The sequence below is a fragment of the Lucilia cuprina genome, chromosome 3 (assembly GCF_022045245.1).
Source record: "Lucilia cuprina isolate Lc7/37 chromosome 3, ASM2204524v1, whole genome shotgun sequence".
Taxonomy (NCBI): domain Eukaryota; kingdom Metazoa; phylum Arthropoda; class Insecta; order Diptera; family Calliphoridae; genus Lucilia; species Lucilia cuprina.
This window is the reverse complement of record NC_060951.1, coordinates 39,929,589-39,955,764: the sequence shown is the minus strand read 5'-3', so window position 1 is coordinate 39,955,764 and position 26,176 is coordinate 39,929,589. Positions and strand designations below refer to the sequence as shown.

Sequence of the window (26,176 nt, the reverse complement as noted above, 5' to 3'; positions counted from 1 at the left end):
CGCGCGTTGTGAACTACCACGTAAACTAATAGAAAGTCTTTAAACAGTTTTTTGTATTGAAATTGTCTTTTCTTCATAGAAACTGTCTAGGAAACATACATTTCCTATAGAAAAGTGTCTTTCTTAATAGTTATGCTATAGAAAATTTTTTTGTATTAATTGTTTTTACAGAGAAGTATCATTTCTAAAGCTATTTCGATAGAAAAGTTTCTTTCTTGTTTTTAGTAAACAGTTTTCATAATAAAACTTATGATAATTTTCTATAGAAACGAGTCTTCATTAAACAGTTACTTCGAGAACAAAAGCTTTGATATAAAGTTTTGTATTAAAAATAAAATTTTAATATAATAGTTTTTCTATGCATTTTTCTATAGAAAAGTATCTTTTCTTAACAACTTTCTTTAAAAAAAAAAAGTGTTTTTCTAATAATTTTTTTTATAAAAAGGTTTTTTTTATAAATTATTTATTATGGGAAAATATTTCTCGTCAACATTTATTTTCTTAACAGTTTGCAAAAAGTACATTTTCAGAAGAATTTTCTACAGAAACGTTTAAGACATAAAATAAAGAAAAAAAGTGAAAACTTTTCTTTAGAAATTTTTATTTCTTTAAAAGTTTTATACATAAAAATGAAATTTGTCCTCCCTAAACAATTTTCTGTAGAGAAATGTTTATTTTTTTATGAAAAAATATTTTTCGTCAACATTTTTCCAAAGAAAAATTTTTTTCCTAAACAGATTTCAAAAAGTACATTTTCAAAAGGATTTTCTTTAAAAACGTTTAAGTCAGAAAATAAAGAATGTTCTATTGAAAAGTTTTCTTTAAAAATGTTTATTTCTTTAAATGTTTTGTATATAAAAATGAAATTTGTCTTCCCTAAACAATTTTTGTGGTGAAATGTCTGCTTTAACCAATTTTTTGTAGAGAAGTATCTTCAAGACTGTTTTCTAGAAGAAATTGTCATTTCAGAAGAAAAATATCCTTATTTAACTATTTTCTATGGAAAAGTGTCAGTTTTCTTCAGAATTGTGTTCCATAATCACCTTTCTATAGAAAAGTTTATTACATAATTACTTTTCTATATAAAATGCCTTATCTTCTTTATTTAAAACATTTTCTTTACAAAAATAGATTTATACAAAAAGTTTCTTTTTCTAAATGTTTTCTACCAAAAATGTCTTTCATATACAATAATCTTTACAGAAATGTCTATTCTAATTCGTCTTAAGAAAATTTCAATTCATTAAAAAGTACTTAAATTCATTAACCTTACTCCCGTTTAAAATGGTTTAATTTTTAATTTTATTCCATATACATATTGTTTTTTAATTTTACAATTTAAATTGTAATTAATGTGACATATAATTAATTTTAATTGCATTTTATTCAACATTACGTATGATTGTTGTCTAAGTTTCAAATTACCTCCTTTTTTATTTAAATATATATGTATTTTTTTATTAATATTGTTTGCATTAAAAAGTCATTAAATGTTTTAAAGAAAAATCTTTTTTAATGGCACTTTCATTTAAATACAACAAAATTAACCATGTCCTTGGAAACGTACATTTTAAGTTCATGCCATGTCAATGTTGAAATAAATTTTGCGACTTTAAATCTCAATAATTTATTCTGTAGTCTTTTTATTGGATTAATTGTATTTACTATTTAATAATGTTGTTGTTTGATGTTTGTTTTTATGTAAATGACTTTGATATATCGAAAGTTTAATTAAGTTCTTTAATGAATAGCCTGCCTAAAAATCGATCAAAATATAGAATTTAATTAGATATAATGTTTGATTTAAATGTAAACTATTTATTTATTTGTTTAAGAGTCTGAAAACAATATGTGCATACAATATTGTTAAATTCTTATTCAAGATAATATCTTGAATATTATATAGAAAGCTCTCTACCGAAAAAGAGTTTCTATTTAGTCAAAACATATTTCATTGAAAAAAACGTTTATCTAAGTCACACTTTTCTAAAAATAACTATCAAACCTTGCTTATACAAAATTTGGCTTAAAATTTCTTAAATCTAAAAAAAAAATATGAAATCTGAATACGTCTTTTAAATGAAAAAAAAATAAAATTTTTCTTTTTAATATTTATAAATCTATTTTAAAACAATAAAACAAAGAATGTTGTTTTAATTAAATTTACAACAATGCATTTGGATTTTTTGAAAGGAACCGCAGGACATGTTTAAAATAAAATTATAAAAACAACAATAACACTACAATACATGTGTCAATCAAAATGTTAAAAAAATAATTTTATTGAAAGCTTCTCAGCACTTACATTTATATAAAAAAAATTTTTATTGATGTTTATAAAAGCATTTGACAATGGAAGTGAAAATTTTTTTTAAGATTTTTTTTTAAACTAAACAAAAATAAAAGGATATTTGTTTATTTACAATTTTATCAGTTTAAAAATATAAACTACATAAAAATTTTTCATTGTTCTTAGATATATGTATATATATTTTTTTGTTTAAAATAAACATATTGTATTTGTTTTATGTATTAAATCCAAATATTTTTCTTTACAGGTAAGATGTTTTATTTATTATTCAGCAGGTAAGAATAGATTATTTTTAAGAAAGTTTTAAAAAGAGTAATTATTGATTTACAATAAAACCTTCTTAATTTTTATTTAAACATGGAATACTAAAAACTTACAATAATGAAGAACATTTCTAAAAAATGTTTCAATATTTTTTTCAATAATACAATTTTCTATAAGAATAATGAATGATAATGAAACTTTTTATCAAAACATTGTAATAATGAAACTTTTAAAAAGAAAACTTTTAATAATGAAACTTTTTTATAAGAAAACTTTTTAAAAGAAAACTATCAATATTGAAAGTTTTCTATAAGAAAACTATCAATATTAAAACTTTTCTATAAAAAAACTTTCAATATTGAAACTTTTCTATAAAAAAACTTTCAATATTGAAACTTTTCTATAAAAAAACCTTTCAATATTGAAACTTTTCTATAAAAAACTTTCAATATTGAAACTTTTCTATAAAAAAAACTTTCAGTATAGAAACTTTCTATAAAAAAATTTTCAATATTGAAACTTTTCTATAAAAAACTTTCAATATTGAAACTTTTCTATAAAAAAAACTTTCAATACTGAAACTTTTGTATAAAAAAACTTTCAGTATTAAAACTTTTCTAAAAAAACTTTCAATATTGAAAGTTTTCTAAAAGAAAACTTTCTTTTCTATAAGAAAACTTTCAATATTGAAACTTTTCTATAAGAAAACTTCTTTAAAAGAAAACTTCAATATTGAAACTTTTCTTTAAGAAAACTTCCAATATTGAAACTTTTCTTTAAGAAAACTTTCAATATTAAAACTTTTCTAAAAAACACTTTCAATATTAAAACTTTTCTATAAGAAAACTTTCAATATTGAAACTTTTCTATAAGAAAACCTTCAATATTGGAACTTTTCTATAAAAAATTCAATATAGATACTACTCTATAAGAAAACTTTTAATATTGATACTATTCTATGAGAAAACTTTTCATATTGAAACTTTTCTATTGAAACGTTAATATATGAAAACTTTCAATATTGAAACTTTTTTATAAGAAATTTTTTAATATTAAAACTTTTCTATAACTTTTCTTGTTTGTAAAAAAATTTGCAATATTGAAATTTTCTTAAAGAAAATTTTTAACGATAAAAATTTATTTTTTTTTTAATGTTGAAAATTTTTTATTAAAAATTTTTTGATAGTAAAAATTTTGTCTAAAAAATTTTTATTATTGAAAATTTTTATTATTGAAAATTTTTTATAATTAAACTTAAGATATTTAAACATTCAGCATTGAATATTTTTTCTAATACTAAATTTTTTTATAATAAATTGATTTTTTTTTTTAAGATAATTTTTAAAATTTATTATTTTGTATAAGAAAATTTTTAAAGATTCAAAATTGAAATCTTTTTAATATTTTTAAAATAAATTTTTCAATTTTATAATATTTCGATAAAAAAAAATATTCATTATTGTAATTTTCTAAAAGAAAATCTGTTAATTTTATTTATAAATTTAAATTGTCTATAAAGAAAAGTAAATATTTTCATTATTAGAAAATGGTTTAAAACAGTAGAGTTTCTATACCCAAAATATATAAAAGAGTACCAATTATTCTGTTTATTGTCTCTAATAGTTCAACATCATTTCCCAGTATTATTAAAGAGATTTACAAAGAGAATTTGTTTTCTCAAAACAATCTCTTTAAATTGAAAAATAAATACAGGTTTTTTAAAGAGCAAATAAAAATATATATATCTCTTACAGCCAAAGTAAATACATTTTCTTGAATTTAATTTTAATGCTCTTAAATAAACAAATAATTGAATTATTGATAAAAGCATTCCATATACAATATAAAAAAATAAATAAACAATTCACATGATAAATTAACTTAATAATGAGACTAAGAGAGCAAATACTATATGTTATTTATAAATAGTATAAATACTTAAAAGCCATTTAATAATTTATTATTTGAATTTTTTATTATTGAATTTTTTTTTAAATTCTTTACAAAATTAACTTATAAATTTTAAAATTGCCATTAACAAATAGCACCACCAACCTTACTCCTTTGTTTAACAATCAACACCCAAACAACATAAAAATTAAATTTTTTGAACAATGTCACCGGTTCATAAAATACTTTATTGTTCTTTATCAAGTTTTATTTATTGTCTACCACTTTAAAACAAATAAACACACAAACAAATAAAAACTCAACTAAAGTAATACATAATAAATATAAAAAAAAGAAGAAAACTCTAAAAGATTCTAAATAAAAACATGTCTCCATACATGACCTACCCCAGCATAAGTGTCTATTACAATGGTAATGGCGTCAACATGTTACCACCAAAAAAAATTTATGAATCTTTACCACAAACGGCAGCAACAACAACAATTGTAACAACACTCTAAAAAAAGAAAACAAATAACTCAACTCAAAACGACCAAACAAACAAACTTTATTTTACTACGTACACTCACATTCAAAACCCATACATACACATACTTCTATATTTAATACAAACATACGTACGTTTGTATGCTTGTGAGGGGGAGTGGGGTTTTATTACTTTACTTTTTCTATATTAGCGGTGAAGGTGAGTTTAAAAAAATATATATATACATAAATACTTTTTTATTGTTACGAATTTCTTTTAAATGACAAGAAAGTATTTGTGAGAATGTGTGTCTGTGTATTAGTTCATATGTTTGTTTTTGTAAGACCAAACCAAATTTTAAGTGCTTTTAGAATTTGCATGCAATTTTGTCTCTCAAAAAAATTTACAGTTAGTCAAAAAAGTCTTTTGACAGCAATAAAACTTTCAATAGTGAAAGTTTTTAACATGAAAACTTTGAATATTGAAATTTTTCTATAAGAAAATTTTGAATATTGAAAATGTTCTATAAGAAAACTATCAATTCAATTTTATATAAGAAAACTTGTTGAACATATTCTATAAGAAAGTTTTAATGTTATTCATTTCCTTTTGTAATAATTTTCATACTAAATATTTTCTCATATAAAAATATTGAAACTGTTCTTACTGAAAAATATTGAAATTTAATTTTTTTTTTTAGAAAAATTTCGAAATTGTAAATATTCTTAAAGATAAAAATATTTTCTTATAGAAAAATTAATATTGTTAATTTCCTTATAGAAAGTATTCATTATTTCTTACACATTTTCTTATAAAGATTTTTATTATTGAACATTTTCTTGTAAATATTTAAATATTCAATATTGCCGCATGCTAGAACTTTATCCAGAACTAGAACTATTATGATTACTAGTGCCATCACTGCTAATATTTAAAACCGAACATTATCAATGACGATCACTATGATTTTCACCCTTTTTATGCTATTTCCACTCCTTCTTATGTATTTCCTTGGCCAAATCTACTACTGCTTCCAGAAACTTTTGTTCAGTCTTAAAAACCTTTTTCATGACTTTTGTACATTGCTTTTCGCAATCCTGAGGATTCACATTGGAGAGTCAAGTTCTTTATGTTGGCACTCATCTTTCAGATTAAAGGTTGAACAATTTACCTGTAATAACTGCAGGGATTTTAAAGCATTATTTAGGGAATACTCCTATACATGTAGTGGTGCATTGTGTTGATGTCAGAAAGTAAAGATGAAAGAAAAAGGGAAAAGTGATTGTAGGCGTTGAACTACCCTGCATTACGACGAACTTGTTCAACAACGGCGATATCAACAGCCATTAAGAATTTTCAATCCACTAGCAATATTATTTACTGTTGAATTTAACATAAGGATGTTATTGCGAGTGGCCGATTGACACCTTATGCATAACATGTTTCCATTAATATGACTAGTTCAAATTCTCCAACAAAAATTAAAATGAATTCTCAGACAGGTGTTGAACTTGGTGTCTTTCAATTTCTAGTTAGAAGCTCTTACCACTGAGCTACAGATCTCCTGTTCAAACAAAGCTCTAATTGTTGTTTTGAATAGCATGTCATTTTTGCAACATTTTTTATATTTTTGCGCCACTTTCAACATTATATAGTTTATGTTTAGGCAAAATATCGACTACTTTATTTATCACAGGTAACTAGTTAGTTGAAAATGCGATAATAAAACTAGTGAAAGGTGCAAATTGGCACTTTTCGTACTGAAGGGTAGTCTCACTCTATTGTTTGGATCGAACATTTTCTTAGCGTATTGTTGTTGTAGAAGTAAACATTTATAAACGTATGAGTATTATTTTGTTATAAATGTAATTATCACTCATACTCCTGAATATTGTTTCTCAAATTGTTTCTAAACGTTTGCAAACTTTAATTTTGAGCACTTTATCGTATAAATTAACTTGTTAGTTAAGAAAATTATTTAATTTTATTTTATATTCAATTGACTTTTTTATTGAAGCTTTAATAAATTATAGATAATTTTTTATTTATAATTTTAAAATTAGTTTAGACTCTAATGATGACGTCATCGAATTCCCAGTTGAATACTTAGAACAACATTGCATGACTTGTCTTTGAATACATGTACATTAGAGTGTTCCGAGGAACAGCCTTTTTAAGAATTTTATGTAGTAAAAAAAAATATTTTTTTAGAATGGTCTTCAGTTCCCAACCAGCGATAGAAAATTCTGTCCTCAGTATAATTTGAGAAAAATAAAATATCTTCAATTCCTTTCAAAAAGGTCTCAAAAATTCTTTAATTTTGAGCTGTTTAAGGAAAAAAAAATTTAAATTTTAGTAGAGTTTTTTTTGATCCACAAAATTTTTGATTTTTGGGTTGAAGAGACACATTATTTTCGATTTTAATCGAAATAACGGTCAAAATTTCAAAAATTTTATTTTGTGCAAAAAATGTGTTAAAAAAAATAGGTTGGCACTTAGTTAGGTCTATTTCAGAATTTTTAAGATTATTTTAAAATTTATATAATACACGAAAAGTCGTTTTGCGTACCAGGACTAGTCTAAAAAAAATTTAATTATTTTTTCCGCGATAAGCTCAAAACTAATGAGTTTTTGAGATCCATTTCGAAAAGATTGCAGAAAAGGAATTTAGAGCATATTGTACTGAGGCCATTTTAAAAAACTTTTTATTATTTTTCTCGTATTTAGTAAATTAATACGCATGATTTAAGATGTATTTCTTCAAAAAAGTGCTTCACGGGACATCCTAATGTACATATGTATGTATGCTTCCCTAACAATTAATTTAGGCATATTATATTTAAATTTGAAAATTTTGAAAGTTTTCTAATAGAATGTGTTCAATATTGACAGTTTTCTTATAGACAATTTTTAATATTGATAGTTTTCCTAAAGAAAATGTCCAATATTGAAAGTTTTCTTATATATAATTATTAACATTTAAAGTTTTCTTAAAAAATTTTTTGAGTATTGAACATTTTATTATAGAAAAATATTGAAAATTTCAATATTGAAGATGAAAATTTTTTTGAAAATTTTTTTTAAGAAAATTATAATTATTGGGAGTTTTTTTTTTTGGAAATGGTCAACATTGAAAGTTTTCTTATAAAAAATTATAAATATTGAATACTTTCTTATAGAAAATGGCCAACATTAAAAGTTTTCTTATACAATACTTTCACTATTGAACATTTTATTATAGAAACATATTGAAAATTTTGACAGTAAAGTTGAAAATTTATTTGAATTTTTTTATGAAAATTATTATAGGAAGTTTTCTTATAGAAAATATTGAAATTTTCTTATAGAAAATGTGCAAAGCATTTTCTTAAAGAACGTATTCAAGATTGAAAGTTTTCTTAAAGAAAATGTGCAATATTGAAAGTTTTATTATAGAAAATTTTTTAAATTTAAATTTTTTCAATGTTTAAATTTTAAAGTTTTCTTAAAAACATTTTTTTTATTGCACTTTGAAGAAAATTCTAGATAACGAAAAATCGTGTGATTCATAAAAAACATTTATTTTCTGTTTACCTAACATATATGTATATACATATGTATGTATATTGATGAATTATAGGCTCCAATGATAAACAAATTTAATAAGCATGTAATCAAAGAGTTGGATATTAATATTTAAAAGGATTAAAATTATCTATTTTTTAATATAAACTGAGTAGTTTAACTAGTTTGTGGAATGATAAAGAAGTAAATTGTTAATTATGATTGACTATGACAAATGCGAATTGCACACTGCTAATTTGAAATCAATTAGCTACATTTACTAACCCTTTAAGGATTTAGCTCGCTTTTTATATGAAATAAAACATCAATTTTTAAAGTGTATTTATATTTTTTTATTTTTTTTTTAGAACTTAATAACTAAACAATAGTGGAGTTCTTTTTTATATATTTTTGGTTAAATATAATATTAATACTAGGATCGGTTAATACGTTATATATAGTTAAAATATTTGAAATATTTGATACATTTCGGCCTTATTAAAAATACCCAAAATGTAAAGTACCTCTTCTGTCATTAAAAATTGGCATCATATGAGGAAATCTACGATCGTACATCATTGAAGGATCACCCATATGAAAATGTCTCATCCAAGGATTTATTGCAGTACAGCGTTTAGGATAAGACATATTACTTTCTTCGGAACTACTATCACTAGAGGATGATGATGAAGAACTGGTATCATGTTTTTTATGATATTTCCTTTGTTGTCTATGACAATGATCATATTTTCCACCTCTTGACTTAGAACGGGAACGAGAATGTTTTCTCTCTTGTTTAGTAGAAGTAACACCACATTTGTTGTTGTCACAGTAATTAGAGCGAGAACAAGAACGACTTACAAGACGTTGTTGATGACAATAACGTCCACGAGAATGAGAACGGGATCGATGTGCTTGACGTTTATGGTGTTTCTTCTCCTCAACTTCTGAGTGGCGCCCACGAGAATATGTGCGGGAACGAGAACGACTGGCATGACACTTGTGATGGCCATGATGTCTGTCAAACTTTCCGTGACCATTACGTTTTCGCGAGTTAGAGCGAGAACGTGAACGACTTGTATGCCTCTTATGATGTCCATGATGCTTTTTTACCTCAACATCAGAATGACGTCCTCGTGAGTTGGAGCGAGAACGTGAACAACTTGCGTGACGCTTATGATGAACATGATGTTTGTGCAATTTTCTATGACCTCGAAGTTCTCGTGAGTTGGAGCGAGAACGTGAACGACTTTCATGGCGCTTATTATGTCCATAATGTGTATCCAACTTGTCATAACTATGACGTCCACGTGAGTTGGAGCGAGAACGCGAACGACTTGCATGGCGCTTATGATGTCCATCAGAATAATGTCCTCGTGAGTTGGAGCGAGAACGCGAACGACTTGCATGGCGCTTATGCAGCTCTTTTAATTTGTCAGATCTACAATGACCGGTTCTTGCTTTTGATTTACATCCACCGTATAGGAAACATGGCGGAACTGATGAAACTCTACAGCGTGAGTTGGAACGGGAACGACCCCTCGAGCATTCGCGTTGATGTCTCGGCCCCGTGCAGGGGCCGTATGGCCGAAAAAACTGAGCATATTCGAACATGCCATGAGATGGAAATCGACGATGATGTGGAGGGCCGCCATGATGAGGAAAACCTCCGTGGTGTGGAAAACCTTCATGATGAGGAAAACCTCCATGATGAGGAAAACCTCCATGATGAGGAAAACCTCCATGATGAGGAAAACCTCCATGATGAGGAAAACCTCCATGATGAGGAAAACCTCCATGATGAGGAAACCCTCCATGATGGGGAAAACCATCATGATGACCAGGTTTTCCGTGATGTGAAAAATGCCATTGATGTCTAGGACTTCCATGGTGAGGAGGGCCTCCGTGATAAGCAGGACAACCATGTCGTGAAGGACTACCATGATATCTGAATCTTTCACTACAAGGACATCTATTATATTCTCGAGAATGACTTCTAGAGCGAGAACGATTTCTGTGGTCATGATGATGATTATGACCATGTTTATGTTTCAAATGCTTGCGACGACCATGACAAGGTACGAACTCCATTTCACTATCGCTAGAACTTGAACTTGAACTCGAGCCAGAACTAGTACCACTGCTGGTGCCATCACTGCTATCACTTGATACCGAATGTGAGCGATGGCGATGACCATGCTTCTTACCCTTCTTATGCTCTTTCTTCTCCTTCTTATGCATTTCCTTGGCCAACTCATCTACGGCTTTTTGCAACTTTTGTTGAGCCTTAAAAGCCTTTTTCATGGCTTTTGAATATATCTTATCACAATCCTTTGCTTTCACATTGGAGGAGTGAGGTTGTTCCTGCAGGCATTCATCCTCCAGAATATTGCCACAACACTCAACAATCACTGGTACTTCATGATCCTCCAGAGGTATTTGATTTTGACTTTCACTCATGTTAATAACTTCTGTACTTATTTCGTTTTATTATGAAATTATTTTCTTTTGTTTATAATTTTCTTTTATTTTATTAATTTAAATTGTTTTATTCGCTTTATTTTGTTTTCACTTTATGTCGTTCACACAACTAATACTTAAGTTGTGCCGGTATTTGCCTTTTATAGGCTCCCTCTCTGTATACTGTGAATATATTTTTTTCATGAGTGTTAATTTTTTTTTTTTTTTTTTTTGATCCAACATTTTCTTATCGTTTTGTTATTATACACGTAAACGTTTACAAACGTATGAGTATTATTTTGCAATTTATTTATCACTCATACTCCTGCATAATTTTCTCAATCTGTTTATAAATGAGAATGGCACACGCTTTATCAAACAAATTCATGATGAGTCCCCCTAGCTTAACTTGTTAGTAAACAAATTATTTTGTTTTGTTTTAAATTTAATTGCATTTTTTGTTATGGTTGAATTTCAACAAATTATTCGAAAATTAACTCAGTCTCTTATGATGACGTCATCATGTCATACTCTAGTCTATAGTCTAGTCTATAGTGTAGTCTATAGTCTAGTCTATAGTCTAGTCTATAGTCTAGTCTATAGTCTAGTCTATAGTGTAGTCTATAGTCTAGTCTATAGTCTAGTCTATAGTCTAGTCTATAGTCTAGTCTATAGTCTAGTCTATAGTCTAGTCTATAGTCTAGTCTATAGTCTAGTCTATAGTCTAGTCTATAGTCTAGTCTATAGTCTAGTCTATAGTCTAGTCTATAGTCTAGTCTATAGTCTAGTCTATAGTCTAGTCTATAGTCTAGTCTATAGTCTAGTCTATAGTCTAGTCTATAGTCTAGTCTATAGTCTAGTCTATAGTCTAGTCTATAGTCTAGTCTATAGTCTAGTCTATAGTCTAGTCTATAGTCTAGTCTATAGTCTAGTCTATAGTCTAGTCTATAGTCTAGTCTATAGTCTAGTCTATAGTTTAGTCTATAGTCTAGTCTATAGTCTATTCTATAGTCTATTCTATAGTCTAGTCTATAGTCTAGTCTATAGTCTAGTCTATAGTCTAGTCTATAGTCTAGTCTATAGTCTAGTCTATAGTCTAGTCTATAGTCTAGTCTATAGTCTAGTCTATAGTCTAGTCTATAGTCTAGTCTATAGTCTAGTCTATAGTCTAGTCTATAGTCTAGTCTATAGTCTAGTCTATAGTCTAGTCTATAGTCTAGTCTATAGTCTAGTCTATAGTCTAGTCTATAGTCTAGTCTATAGTCTAGTCTATAGTCTAGTCTATAGTCTAGTCTATAGTCTAGTCTATAGTCTAGTCTATAGTCTAGTCTATAGTCTAGTCTATAACCTAGTCTATAACCTAGTCTATAGTCTAGTCTATAGTCTAGTCTATAGTCTAGTCTATAGTCTAGTCTATAGTCTAGTCTATAGTCTAGTCTATAGTCTAGTCTATAGTCTAGTCTATAGTCTAGTCTATAGTCTAGTCTATAGTCTAGTCTATAGTCTAGTCTATAGTCTAGTCTATAGTCTAGTCTATAGTCTAGTCTATAGTCTAGTCTATAGTCTAGTCTATAGTCTAGTCTATAGTCTAGTCTATAGTCTAGTCTATAGTCTAGTCTATAGTCTAGTCTATAGTCTAGTCTATAGTCTAGTCTATAGTCTAGTCTATAGTCTAGTCTATAGTCTAGTCTATAGTCTAGTCTATAGTCTAGTCTATAGTCTAGTCTATAGTCTAGTCTATAGTCTAGTCTATAGTCTAGTCTATAGTCTAGTCTATAGTCTAGTCTATAGTCTAGTCTATAGTCTAGCCTATAGTCTAGCCTATAGTCTAGTCTATAGTCTAGTCTATAGTCTAGTCTATAGTCTAGTTTATAGTCTAGTCTATAGACTAGTCTATAGTCTAGTTTATAGTCTATAGTCTAGTCTATAGTCTATAGTCTAGTCTATAGTCTAGTCGAATTTCCAACATTTTGCATTTTTTGCAAAGTCGACTTCTCGACTTTTTTCATTTAGTTAAAAGACGACTTTTAGACTTTTAGTATTTTATAAATAGTTGACTTCTTTTGACTTTTCGACTTTCGATTTTTTGACTATTTTAGACATTTTTCGACTATTTTTTGCCTCTTTCGAGTTTTTTATAATATTTTAAAGTTTTTGACTTTTTTCCATTTTTTTAAACTTTTGACTTTTTTCTATTATTTTTGAGTTTTCGACCTTTTTCGAGTTTTTTACTTTTTTCGAGTTTTTTCTACTATTTTAGAGTTTTTGACTTTTTTTCCAATTTTGTAAAATGTTCGACTATTTTTGACCTTTTTATAATATTTTCGAGTTTTCGACACTATTTTCGGGTCTTTTTCGAGTCTTTTCGACTTTTTCGACTTTTTGACTTTTTTTAGACTTTTATTTACAAAGTCGACTTTTTTATAGACGAGTTTTTCGAGTCTTTTCGACATTTTCAACTTTTTGACTTTTTTAGACTTTTATTTACAAAGTCGACTTTTTTATAGACGATAGTCGAGTAATCTTTTTTTTTTTTTTTTGGAACAAAATAGTCGACTTCGTGTTTTTTCGACAAAAAGTCGGTTGTTCGATTATTCGAAAGTCGATTAATAGAACCCTAGTTTTAACTCGTAAACAGATTTCATGACTTAATTCAAAAATTACTAAAAAATATTTATTTTTACTGTCGTCAACAACTTAAATAATAAGGGGTAATAGTCCATATATAAGTCCAAATACTAATTAATAGAAACTAACTAATTAAGTAACTAATTAACTAACTAGACTAAAGACTAACTAACTAGACTAAAATATATTCTAGTATATAAACTATTATTTAGTCTATTCTATGGTGTAGTCTAAAGTCTAGTCTAACCTCTATTGTCTATTGTCAAGTCTAAAGTTTAGTCTATTTTTTAGTCTTTAGTCTTGTCTATTGTCTAGTCTGTTGTGTAGTCTATAATGCAAAATGAGGGCATGGTTTAAAAAACCATGACTCTAAAAAGAGAGTTCTTCTACCTTAGAAGTTTGAAAAGGCGTCAGGAGTATGAAAATGTCAATACAGATGATTACAATTGTAATGATTCTTTCATAGAGGCTGACATATGGATAAGATACATTTACAAAACATACCCTAGATAACCACTAAAACATATGTATATACATATTTAATTTATTGTAAAACACACGACTCCCTTATCAGTTAACTGATACCTAAACGTTTATAAACGTATTCTAGATCCAATGACTCATCAATTGTTACATTAACTATAATAATTTTAAGTACAAAAATAAACAATAGCAAATGTAAATTTAAATAAGATTTTGAAATTCATTTGATTATTGCGTAACAATTATTATTCGATATATAAATGATTACGATGTAGTCTCTAGTCTAGTCTATAGTTTATTCCAGTATATAATCAAGCCTTATCTAGTCCATAGTCAAATCTATAGTCTAGTCAATAGTTATCTATAGTCTATAGTGTAATGTATAGCCTAGTCTCTAGTCTGCTCTATAGTATGTTCTGTAGTTTGCCCTATAATCAATATTTAGTCTATTTTATATTCCAGTATATAGTATTGTAAATAATCTAGTCTATAGTCTATATCTAGTCTATAACATAATCTATAGTCTAGTCTATATATAAGTTAGTCTATAATCTAGTATGTAGTATACTCTACTTTACGGTCTGCATATGTATCTTTAGAAAAAATTATATTTATTGCATTCAGTGTAAAACCACTATACGTTTCTAAACGTTTGACTGCTTCATTGCTCACTGTCTAGATATGAGAGCAAACGCAACTAGTTTGTAAACGTTTAACAGTCGGTATAAAAGCAAAAAGCCGACATAACATCAACAACAGTCCAGTGTAGTAAGTGAATGAGTAAACTAACTAAAACAAATTTATATTGAAGAGCAAAATAAGAGAACAAATTATTTAAAATAATAAACAAAATTATTAAAATTCAAAAGTAAAAAAAAACCAAATAAAATGAGTGCAAGTGAAAAACAAACAGCCATGGATCATGAAGAACCAATGGTGGGGGAAATGAATCAAACAGAAAATCATTGTTCTAACAATAAACCTGTAGATAATATGAAAAGATTTGAAAAGGCCATGAAAAAGGCACAAAAAGCTCAAAAAATGTTACAAAAGGTCATGGATGAATTGGCACGAGAAATGCATAAGAATAAGTGCAAAAATAAAAGTAAAAAAATTGGTGAAAAACGTAGACATCGCTCAAGATCACGTGATGTTCATGATGATGCATCAAGTGATTCAAGCAGTGGCACCAGTTCCAGCTCTAGTTCCAGTCCCAGTTCAAGTTCCAGTGATAGTGAGGTAGAGTTTGTTTCATGCCATTATGGCGGAAGAGGGCATCACCATCGTCATCATTATGACAAACATATGAAGAAACATCATCATGGTCGTGGACACAGTCATGGTCACGGTCATAGTAGTGGCCGACACCATCATGGCCGACGTGATCGTTCTCATTCCAGAGGTCGTGATCGTTCTCATTCCAGAGGTCGTGATCGTTGTCGTGGCCATTCTAGAGGTCATTCTCGTGGTCACTCTAGAGGACGTTCTCGTGGCTATTCCGCCACTCGTGATGGTTACCAACAAATGCCATCAATTAGTGGCGCTCGTTGTGTTACGGCTAACTCAACTGGAACTATTGAAGATCGTTTGCCATTAGCTTTAACACTATAATTGTGAAATCGTTAAAAGCTATATGTATTGTTCTAAATATTTATATACACTTATAGAAATAGAATTTCATCATAATTGCACTGTTCACTAAATTAACTCATTTAATTGTCATGTAAGTAATATAATACCAAAAAATTAAAATTAGTAAAAAAATAAAGAGATAATAAATAATATTAATATGAAAAAAATGGTTTTAATTTGTTAAATATTTACGAGCTAAATCCTAAATGGATTAGTGAATTGTTGCTGTTTTCTTAAGCAAAAAAACAGCAGTGCGAAATTCGTAAATAAAAAATAGGCTGATTCGTCTCATATTGAGCAAATTAATAGTTTTATTAAATAAAAAGAGAAGTTTTGTTTTTAGTAAATTTATTGATCTAATTTATCTTCATAAAAATTTCAGATAATTTAATTTAAATTTTGTAAATTTTACGAGCAATTGTAATTTTTATTTTATTTTCTTGACGATGATCAACTCATGATCACTTTCGGAGACTGCCCACAAAGTGAAATAAGAAATATTGTATTAATAAATTGAATTGCTTTGTTTGTTAGTGTAATTAGTTAGTTAGTTAGTTAGTTAGTTAGTTAGTTAGTTAGTTAGTTAGTTAGTTAGTTAGTTAGTTAGTTATTTATTTATTTATTTATTTATTTATTTATTTATTTATTTATTTATTTATTTATTTATTTATTTATTTATTTATTTATTTATTTATTTATTTATTTATTTATTTATTTATTTAGTTAGTTACTTAGTTAGTTAGTTAGTTAGTTAGTTAGTTAGTTAATTAGTTAGTTATTTATTTATTTAGTTAGTTACTTAGTTAGTTAGTTAGATAGTTAGCTTCTTTGTTTGTTTGTTACTTTACTTTAATTACAAGTTTTACTGAAATTCGGAAGAGGATATTGTAATAGCCAGACAACATTTGACAAAAATAGTACTTGTTAGGAATCTTTTCTTATCTGATCGCTTTTCTATTCTATTAATTAGTATTTAGACTTATATATGGACTATTACCCCTATTATTTAAGTTGTTGTCGACAGTAAAAATAAATATTTTTTAGTAATTTTCGATTTTTTTTTATTATTTTAAGTCATGAAATCTGTTTACGAGTTACAACTAGGGTTTTATAAATCGACTTTCGAATAATTATTGATTGTTCGATTATAATCGAACAATCGACTTTTTGTCGAAAAAAGACGAAGTCGACTATTTGGTTCCAAAAAAACGATAACTCGAATATCGTCTATAAAAAAAGTCGAGTTTGTAAATAAAACTCTAAAAAAAGTCGAATAGTCGGAAAAGTCGAAAAGTCGAAAAAAATCGTAAAGTGTCGAAAACTCGAAATTATTAGAAAAAGGACAAAAATAGTCTAACATTTTACAAAATTGGAAAAAAGTCAAAAACTCTAAAGTAGTAGGAAAAACTCGAATAAAGGTGGAAAACTCGAAAATAATAGAAAAAAGTCAATAATAGTCGAACATTTTAAAAAATGGAAAAAAAGTCAAAAACTCTAAAATATTAGAAAAAAACTCGAAAAAGTTAAAAAATAGTCGAAAAATTTCGAAAATAACAAAAAAAATTGAGAGTCGAAAAGTCAGAAGAAGTCGACTATTTATAAAATACTAAAAGTCGAAAAGTCTAAAAGTCGACTTTTAACTAAGTGAAAAAAGACGAACAGTCGACTTTGCAAAATGCAAAATGTTGAAAATTCGATTTTTAACTAAATGCAAAAGTCGACTTTTCGTTTTAACTATAGAACCCTAGTGAAAACCAAGATTGAGACAAAACAACTCATTTTCTGTCTACATCAAATTTTTCAACGACTCAAAATTGCTGTAGACGCCTACTTAGTGTCAAAAACGACTTGTATAATAAGGTTAATTATATAGACTAGACAATCACCGCTTAAAAAGTAGCACTAAATGGATTTTTTTTATTTTATGTGGAAATGTTGCGAAAAGAATTCATTTTTTTTAATTTGTTCTGAAATATTTTGAATTAAACAAATTTTATTTTGGAGTCAATTGATAAATGTGTGTAATTTATTTATTCATGTTAATATTATTTGAGTCAAATTACTTGTATTCTATAATAATACAATTTCACTTCCTAATAACTTCCAAAAAAGAACATAAAAAATACTTCCTAAGAATGACTTCAGATGTAGTGAATCTGGAATTAAATAAAAAGGATATTTCATTTATGACAAGCCTGTATTCAAATCATTACTTCTTCTTTTCCCCTTCCTCGGAAGTTCTTGTTGGGTATAGTTTTAAAATACTTTTAACTATTCTATAAATTAGTTTTTAGACTAACATAAAAACTCTATAATAAAGTAGTTTATTTTATAGTTATAGATTAGTCTCCCGTCTATTCTTTAGTCTATTGACAATTGACAATGGACTAGTAAATTGTCAACTGAACTTGATTATTGATACTAACAAATATTTATTAGTTTACCAACTGAATATGTTGGTTTTAAATTCCATTTACCATCAGTGATATATAGCAAATGCTCATTTTTAAAAATCTCTTTATGATCTTTGATTTCTTTGTTTGTCTCACACAAATGCCAAACTAACAATGTTTACTCAACAAATTACATAACAATATCACAATATATGTTTTTACAATATTGCATATATCTAATTATTTTTTATATATATATATTTTTTTTTTTTTTGCAAATTAATGTTCATTTATTAGATAAGAGTAACAAAATAAATAAAATAATAAATAAATGAATAAAATACGCATTAGACATTTGAGTCGGTTAGTAATTTGCTAAAATCACACACTTCATTACATAGACACTAATAAATAATTGAAATTAACAAATACTATAATATTGTAGAAAATATTAATAGAAAAATAAAACGACGTAATTACTTGGAAAAACAGACAAATAGATTATGGCAAAAAAAAAAGTTAGAAATGTTTTCGTGTGACAGTGTCAAATGTAATGGCTCTCTTGAAATCAGTGAGGGTGTTTATTTTGCTTTTTTTTGTCATTCGTTTAAAGGCTTTAATTACGAACAGATTTAATTTATTTTATTAAAGAAATTTTTGGGAAATTAAAAACAAAGCGTGGCGAAATATAACTTTAATCAGAATAAAATATAAATGTGGGTTTTTTTTAATTACAATTTAAACTTAGAACTGGAATTTTTTGTTTATTTATCATTATTGCTGTTATGCATAAGTTCAATACGAAAACTTTATGCATATTTAAGTTTGCTTAACAAAGACGACCATATCCTTTCAACTTTTTCAAATAAACAAAAACTCCATTTTCCATTCAACTTTTAATTCTTAATTTTATTGTTTAACTTGTTTACGCATCATTTGTTTAAAAACTAAATTCCTTCTTGTATTTTCTTTTAAATATAATTATGTTTGTATGCAATAATTATTATTTAGTATACAAAGTAAAATTAAAAGTATTTTAAAGTTCGTTTTGTTTTTTTTTTATATTGTTTTTATAACTTTGCAGAAGCTTAAACAAATATTTTTTTAAATAATAAACTAATAATTTTATTTAAATATAAATATATAAATATTTATGTTTTTATGTTTTAAAAATGTTGGGCAAAAGAATTCAATAGTTAAAAGCGGCTTAAGGTTATTAATTAATAGATTTATTTAATATTTTTTTTAATGTTTTTTATTCGGTTTTTTTTTTTCATTTAAAATTATAAAAATATATCTGATTTACTTAAATGTTTAAACAAAACAATAATAATTTCATTTCAAATAAAAACTTTAAATAACTAAAGACTTTTATAAAAATAAAACGGTTAAAATAATAAAATATCTAGAGGAAGAATTAGAGGAAATATAAATCTTTTTTTTTAATAGAATAAATTAAGAACAATAAATTTAATGTAAATTATAAAATTAATTTCTCTAAAATTGTTGAAAATCAATTTACAATTAAATAATGTTTAAATTCAATTCATTTGTTTGGCTAAAAGAAAATGCATTTTTTAAAGAAATAAAAGTTAAGCAGGCAGAGGATAAGGATTATGAGCAAAACATTAAAGATTTTTAAAAAGTCATTAAAAGTGTTTTCTGTTTTATATGTTTTCTTGATTATAAATGTTTAAAATTTAACAAAAAAAAAATGCTTTATAAATGATGAGTTAAAAAGAAAGAACTTTGTTTATAAAGGAGTTTATATAGTAAATAGCAGAAGGAATAGAATAATAGATTATAATTAATATTTCATCATCAAGTTGGGAGTGGCCATAGGATAACCTTAAAATAGATGAAAAATCTCTCTTTTGATTTAGAGGAAGAGAGAAATTTCTAATAAAAAGATTATAAATGTTAATAACATTTTAAGAAAATTTATATCAACAGTTTCTATCTATCTATTTACCTATCTATCTATCTATCTATCTATCTATCTATCTATCTATCTATCTATCTATCTATCTATCTATCTTTCTATCTATCTATCTATCTATCTATCTATCTATCTATCTATCTATCTATCTATCTATCTATTTATCTATCTATCTATCTATCTATCGATCTATCGATCTATCGATCTATCGATCTATCGATCTATCTATCTATCGATCTATCTATCTATCTATCTATCTATCTATCTATCTATCTATCTATATATCTATCTATCTATCTATCTATCTATCTATCTATCTATCTATCTATCTATCTATCTATCTATCTATCTATCTATCTATCTATCTATCTATCTATCTATCTATCTATCTATCTATCTATCTATCTATCTATATATCTATCTATCTATCTATCTATCTATCTATCTATATATCTATCTATCTATATATCTATCTATCTATCTATCTATCTATCTATCTATCTATCTATCTATCTATCTATCTATCTATCTATCTATCTATCCATCTATCTATCTATCTATCTATCTATCTATCTATCTATCTATCTATCTATCTATCTATCTATCTATCTATCTATCTATCTATCTATCTATCTATCTATCTATCTATCTATCTATCTATCTATCTATCCATCTATCTATCTATTTATCTATCTATCTATCTATCTATCTATCTATCTATCTATCTATCTATCTATCTATCTATCTATCTATCTATCTATCTATCTATCTATCTATCTATCTACCTACAAATTATATTAATTAAAACGAAGTTTACTTACCCATAAAAACTAATGTCTGTCTCTCTGTCTTGTTATTATGCATTGATGTTTAGCTAATGCTGTTGTTGTTAAATATTTAATAAATACGTTCATAGAATAACAGATATGCTTGAGCATTCAAAACTTCACTTTCACTAGCATCGGTAACACGAGAATCAGAAACATAATACCATTTACCCAATGGCATTTGAACATTACTTGCTTCTTCATAACCACCAGCAGCACCAGCCGTTGAATCATGAGCTGGAGATTGAGGCGTTGAGGATGATTCTTCTGGTTCAGATGAGGAGGAGGTATTTGAAGAATCGGAGCTAGTGCAAGAAGTTGAGAAATCATCACTGTCATTAGCAGCTTTCATGCGTAAATCACGTGCCTTCTCCCGCGCCAACAGTTCCTCTAATTTTTTGCGTTGCTCATCGTCTTGATCCAATTCAGCTTTGCTGCCTTGTGGTATAAATTTCCAACGTTTGTCATCGCTACTCAGCTTAGAACGAACCTTAACATAGGCTGTGTAATGACCACCATACATATTACCAGAATGCTCTACTACACCATAGAGTGCATACAAAAGTTTCTTTTGTTTACGATCAATATTGGGTAGATTTTTAACTTTAGAACCGCAGAAGGGAGCAATATCGAGTATCATGGGGAAACTGACGGGACGTGTTAATTTACGGAACGAGCAGCGTAATCCCAATTGGAAACGTTTCAAGTGGAGTATTAGAACAGCAGGCGGACTAGAGATCAGGAACTGTTTGGTGGCATTGGTATTGACAGTTTTAGCTTTAGGGTCGTCACCATTTATACGTTTAGTACAGGACTCGCAACCGACTTTATTATTTCCGGTCATCAACTCAACAGCTGTGAAATTATTGAGACACGATTGCACTGAACATTCACCATCTTCGCATTGATAACGTGGCGCTATAGTAGTACTCCAGTCTGAATAACTTTGTGTTCGTACACGTCTCGCTTTAGCACGAGCCGCTTTTTTCTGTTCTTCCAATTTGTTGTCTTCATTATCATCATTGGTCAAATTCAATTCATTGAGTGTCTTAGCGACTTGTTCTTCGTTGTCATTTATCTTTACCTCACCGTTGGTTAGAGTAGGGACGGTGTCATTCGTTGAGTTGGACGAGGTAGTTGTAGTGGCATTTAAATCGTTAAGAGTTAATTGGCGTACAATATTGGCTCCCTTCTCACTGAGACCCAATGATAAAACACTGTTTGTTCCTGCACTTTCTGCAGCAATAGTATCACCGTTAGTCTCTGAATTTGAGGCGGAAGATGGAGGAAAACTGGCACCAGCATTGGCTGGACTAGTGGCTATGCCGGAGTCTAGAAGAGTAGATATCATTAAAATAGGGGAAATAAAATGGAGTCTGTGTAAATAACAAATGTGTTTTTTGATATTGTTAATATTATAGAAACATTTTTTAAATTGTTCTTTTTTCAAATTCATTTGAAAATTTTCGAAAATTTCTCATTTTATATGAAAATTTTGAAATATAGAAAATTTCTTTTTTATCTTTTATCTTTAAAAAATCGTTTTTTATAGAAAATGTTTCTTTTTATGAAATTTTACTAAACTTTATAAAAAAAACAGTTTTAAGCGATTTTTCTTTAATAACTTACCATTTTCATCTTCATCTAATGAATCCTTGTCCATATTTTCCGGTGAATCACCACGTTTCTCCACCGGACTTGTAGCCACTTGGTTATTACCATTTGGATCGTTAGTCGTGCCATTATTTGATGAGGTATTTAATGGTTTTGAACATTTATCATTATCATCCACAAGATTATCCTCCACATCTGCATCAGACTGTTCAGCAGACGAGGAGGAATTTGACCATGTAGTGGCATTCTGACTACCAGACTCTTCACGTGTAGCACAACCTATTAAAACAGCTGAAGAAGTACTATCGTCAGCTTTAGCATCACCACCATCACCTCGTTCCCCGCCAGTAATTTCATTTAATATTTGCTTTTGCACAAGTTTTGTATGCTGATGTTTGGCTGCTCTTTTTGCCTTCTTCTGTTCCTTTTTCAATTGAGCCTTTGTAGGACCACTAGGTGAGGAGTTATTGGGAGCCGGGTGCAGATAGAAAGAGTTGGCATTGTCGGGTGAAGTTTTTCGTCGTATTTGTGGTGGTTGAGATTTTTCAACACTTACAGGAAGTGACATGTCTAGGAAATATTCATGCCTCGAGCTGACATTGTAACAGTCTTGGCAAGTCAGTGTCGAGACAAGAAAACCGCGAAAGACTTGTTCGGGACGTAAGATACGATCGGCTGCTTGATTGCCATAAATTTTGCATTTTTGTTTCATATCTTCAGAAATAGAATTGATATCCTGGTCTTTGTAGCCAAGGTTTTGTAAAATAACACGTTGATAACGCTTTAAGTCTTCAGATCTATTAGAAATTAAAAATAATTATATTTAATTGTATTTTTAGTTTTATAAATACTTACCTAACACTTTCCAATAAATGTCTTAATAATTCATGAGAATCATGTTGATCGCCTCCTTGAAATTGAGGGCATTTAGCACAAAGTTTATGAAACAATTTACTGGGATTGAAAACGCCGCCTGTAATATAAAAAATTAAATATTTTTTCAATATTTCTTAATTTATGAGACCTACCTCCCGATTGCAGCTCTTCTAAAGTTTGAGCCAAGGCAGCAGTCAAACCTCCCCAGGCGGATAAACTTCCTTTAATAGGTGGCAATTCCAAAACTTCATCATCCTTGGACTTAAAAGTACCACCGGGCAAAGTAAATCTATTTGAAAAAAAAAACAAAGAGTAAATAAAAATAGTTTTTTTTCTGTTTTGTTTTAACTGGCACTCACTCTTCTCCGGCTTCGGCAGATTCCTTTAAAACATCCAACAAATAAGGAGTTTGAGCCAAACATTGCATAACAGCATTAAAGAAACAGGTATTACCCAAATTTGTTAAACCTCTAACACGGGGCAATTGTTCCGTTACAGCAGGCTTAGTAGAAGCAGAAGCTGGACCAGTAGATAAAACTGGCAAGCTATTGTAGTTGCTGTAGGTAACCAAAGGTTCATTAACCCGCTTAGCCATGCCCGGTATGGGTGGTAATGGTGGCGGTGGCAAGGGTATAGCAGTTTTATTGCCACTTACAGCTAAGCTATTAGTTGAAGATTCCTCAGAGGACAGTAAAGGTTTTAAGGACTCAAAAGTGCTTAAAATTTTGTTTTCAATATTTTCCATATTGGCTGCAGCTACGGGGGGTTTTTGAGCCAAACCCTTAACAAATTCAACGCATTCTAAAAGATTTTTGCGGGAATCCGCCTTTACCTCATTGTCACATTCATAACACCATATTTCAAAAGAGCGCGTATTCATAGCCAAGGCATGGGAATCAGAATGGGGAGTCTGAAAAGGGAAATAATGTTATTTACAACAATGGAAGTAAAAAATAAGAGAACTCACCTTAAAATGTTTCAAAGCATGTTTATTTTTCGAACGTCCACACAATTGGGTGCCACATCTCAAGCACAACCACAAAGTGTTATCATATTCAAAAGCGCCCGGTGACTCGGCGGTTTCCGAAGCCTCGGCAGTTGCTGAGGTAACGCCCAATCTCTGACACTGTACACACTCAAAGACCAATCCAGTAGTTTTTAACAATTTACGCAGTTTTGTAGAATCTACAGCTTTTTTAACATGATCGCAGGAACGTGAAGCGCCAGTCGGATTTGCTTTTTCGTCAGAGGAATCCGATGACGAAGCATCATTCCATTCTTGATAGTTTTTAACCATTTTTCCTAAGTTGGAGGTTAAAAATCTAAATGCGTCTTAGAATATCTTGGTAGTTTTGTAAAAAATAAGAATAAGAAAAAAGTCTGTAAAAAAACAGAACAAAATTAAATACTTTAGAAAAGGCACAAAAACTAGGTTACAAATTTGCAGCCATTAACCACAACAAAATTTACACATTGATTTTTTTCTCAATTTAATATTAATTTAACAAAAATATATATTTTTTTATTCTAAAATATACTTTAATAACTTTTTAAATTTGTAAATTTTATTATTTTTTACTCAATTATTCTTAAAAAATCATTTTAATTTGTTTTAAAACACTTTTCTTCTCTAACACTGAAAATCTAAAGAAAAAACTACAAAATTGAGGTTAAGTTTAATCAAATGTTGTTGTTCTATTTGTTGTTGTTGCTGTCGTCGCCCGTGTTTTCCTGTACATGTGTAAGCCTGTAGGTATGTATTAGTGTTAAGTATGCAAAAACAACATGCCTTGAAAAACCGCATAAAAAAACAACAAAACATAATTTTTCTTTTTCGTTTTAAATTTTTTACACTTAATTTGCTTTTTTCTTTGTTTTCTATTAGAACGTATTGTTTAAACAAAATATTTTTGCTGACATTGACATTCCCTTTATCTTTTACCGATTTGTTGACGTAAATTTTGCCTTTTTCCCTTTTTAAAACAACAAAAAAAACATTTAATTTTTCATTTCTTTGTTTAATTTATAATTTCCTTCTTTTTGCAATTTCTTTCTTTGCATCATTTTTCTTTCTTGTTCTTTATTTCACGTCACGTAAGAAAAAGTGAAAATCATGTTTCTTTCTTGTAGCCATAAATTATATTAACCTTTCTTATTCTTTAGCACTTTTATAAAATGCAAATTTGTCTAGTTTTATTAGTTTATTTAAAACTTTTTTTAGTAATTTTTAACTTATTTTCAATTATAAAAACACAATTTATAGTTAACACAATATTTTAGATGTGCTCTTCACATTTTTTTCTAATAAGTTTACTGAAAAAAACTCACATAGTTGCATAAAAAAGTACTTTACTCTTTTGCAAACAAATGTAGTAGAACTCTGTGTCAACAAACTAGGCAGCACTTTTCTGTGAAACCCGTTAAAACAAATGTGTTTTGTTTTTGGGATTTCTCGTAGAAAATATTGTGCATATTATTTTTTAGATTTTTTTTTTTTAAAAAAGAAATACATTTTTTGTAATATAATTGTAAAAAATATTAAGATTTGACTGTTTATTTGTCATTGAGTTGATTTTAAATTTCGTAATTTTGAGAGCATAAACTCTCACTGAAAGCAATAAAACATAGCTTTTATAATTAACTGCATATATAACTTCTTATAAAAAACTTTTCGATTAATTTTTATATTCATTAAGCAACATGGCCACACATCAAATTTGTTAACTTAACGGTAAGTTATTTGATTGTGTTAGTGAAAAAAACTCACATGTATATATGCGGTGTGAGTTTTTTTTACTAACCCAATCAAAAACTTACTGTTTGAGTAAA

General features: G+C 27.8%; 2 protein-coding genes across 3 annotated transcripts; both read right to left on the bottom strand.

Annotated features, from left to right (window-relative positions):
- Positions 1 to 8,903: 8,903 nt before the first annotated feature.
- LOC111682801 (repetin) lies at positions 8,904 to 11,107 on the bottom strand. The gene has a single exon (XM_046947254.1). It carries the CDS (start codon positions 10,953 to 10,955, stop codon positions 8,994 to 8,996), a length of 1,962 nt encoding a protein of 653 aa, XP_046803210.1. The 5' UTR covers positions 10,956 to 11,107; the 3' UTR covers positions 8,904 to 8,993.
- Positions 11,108 to 19,624: 8,517 nt separating this feature from the next.
- On the bottom strand, positions 19,625 to 25,653 carry LOC111682789 (ubiquitin carboxyl-terminal hydrolase 45). Of its 2 annotated transcripts, none has more exons than XM_023444776.2 (8): positions 25,495 to 25,653; positions 24,315 to 24,727; positions 23,707 to 24,257; positions 23,500 to 23,636; positions 23,327 to 23,444; positions 22,487 to 23,268; positions 20,852 to 22,189; positions 19,625 to 19,990 (listed from the first exon to the last, which is right to left on the bottom strand). In XM_023444776.2, exons 2-7 carry the CDS (start codon positions 24,642 to 24,644, stop codon positions 20,928 to 20,930), a joined length of 3,180 nt encoding a protein of 1,059 aa, XP_023300544.2. In that variant the 5' UTR covers positions 24,645 to 24,727; positions 25,495 to 25,653; the 3' UTR covers positions 19,625 to 19,990; positions 20,852 to 20,927. The 2 variants fall into 2 exon arrangements, with proteins under 2 accessions (XP_023300544.2, XP_046803208.1); XM_046947252.1 differs by lacking the exon at positions 25,495 to 25,653 and adding an exon at positions 24,886 to 24,901.
- Between the last annotated feature and the right edge of the window lie 523 nt (positions 25,654 to 26,176).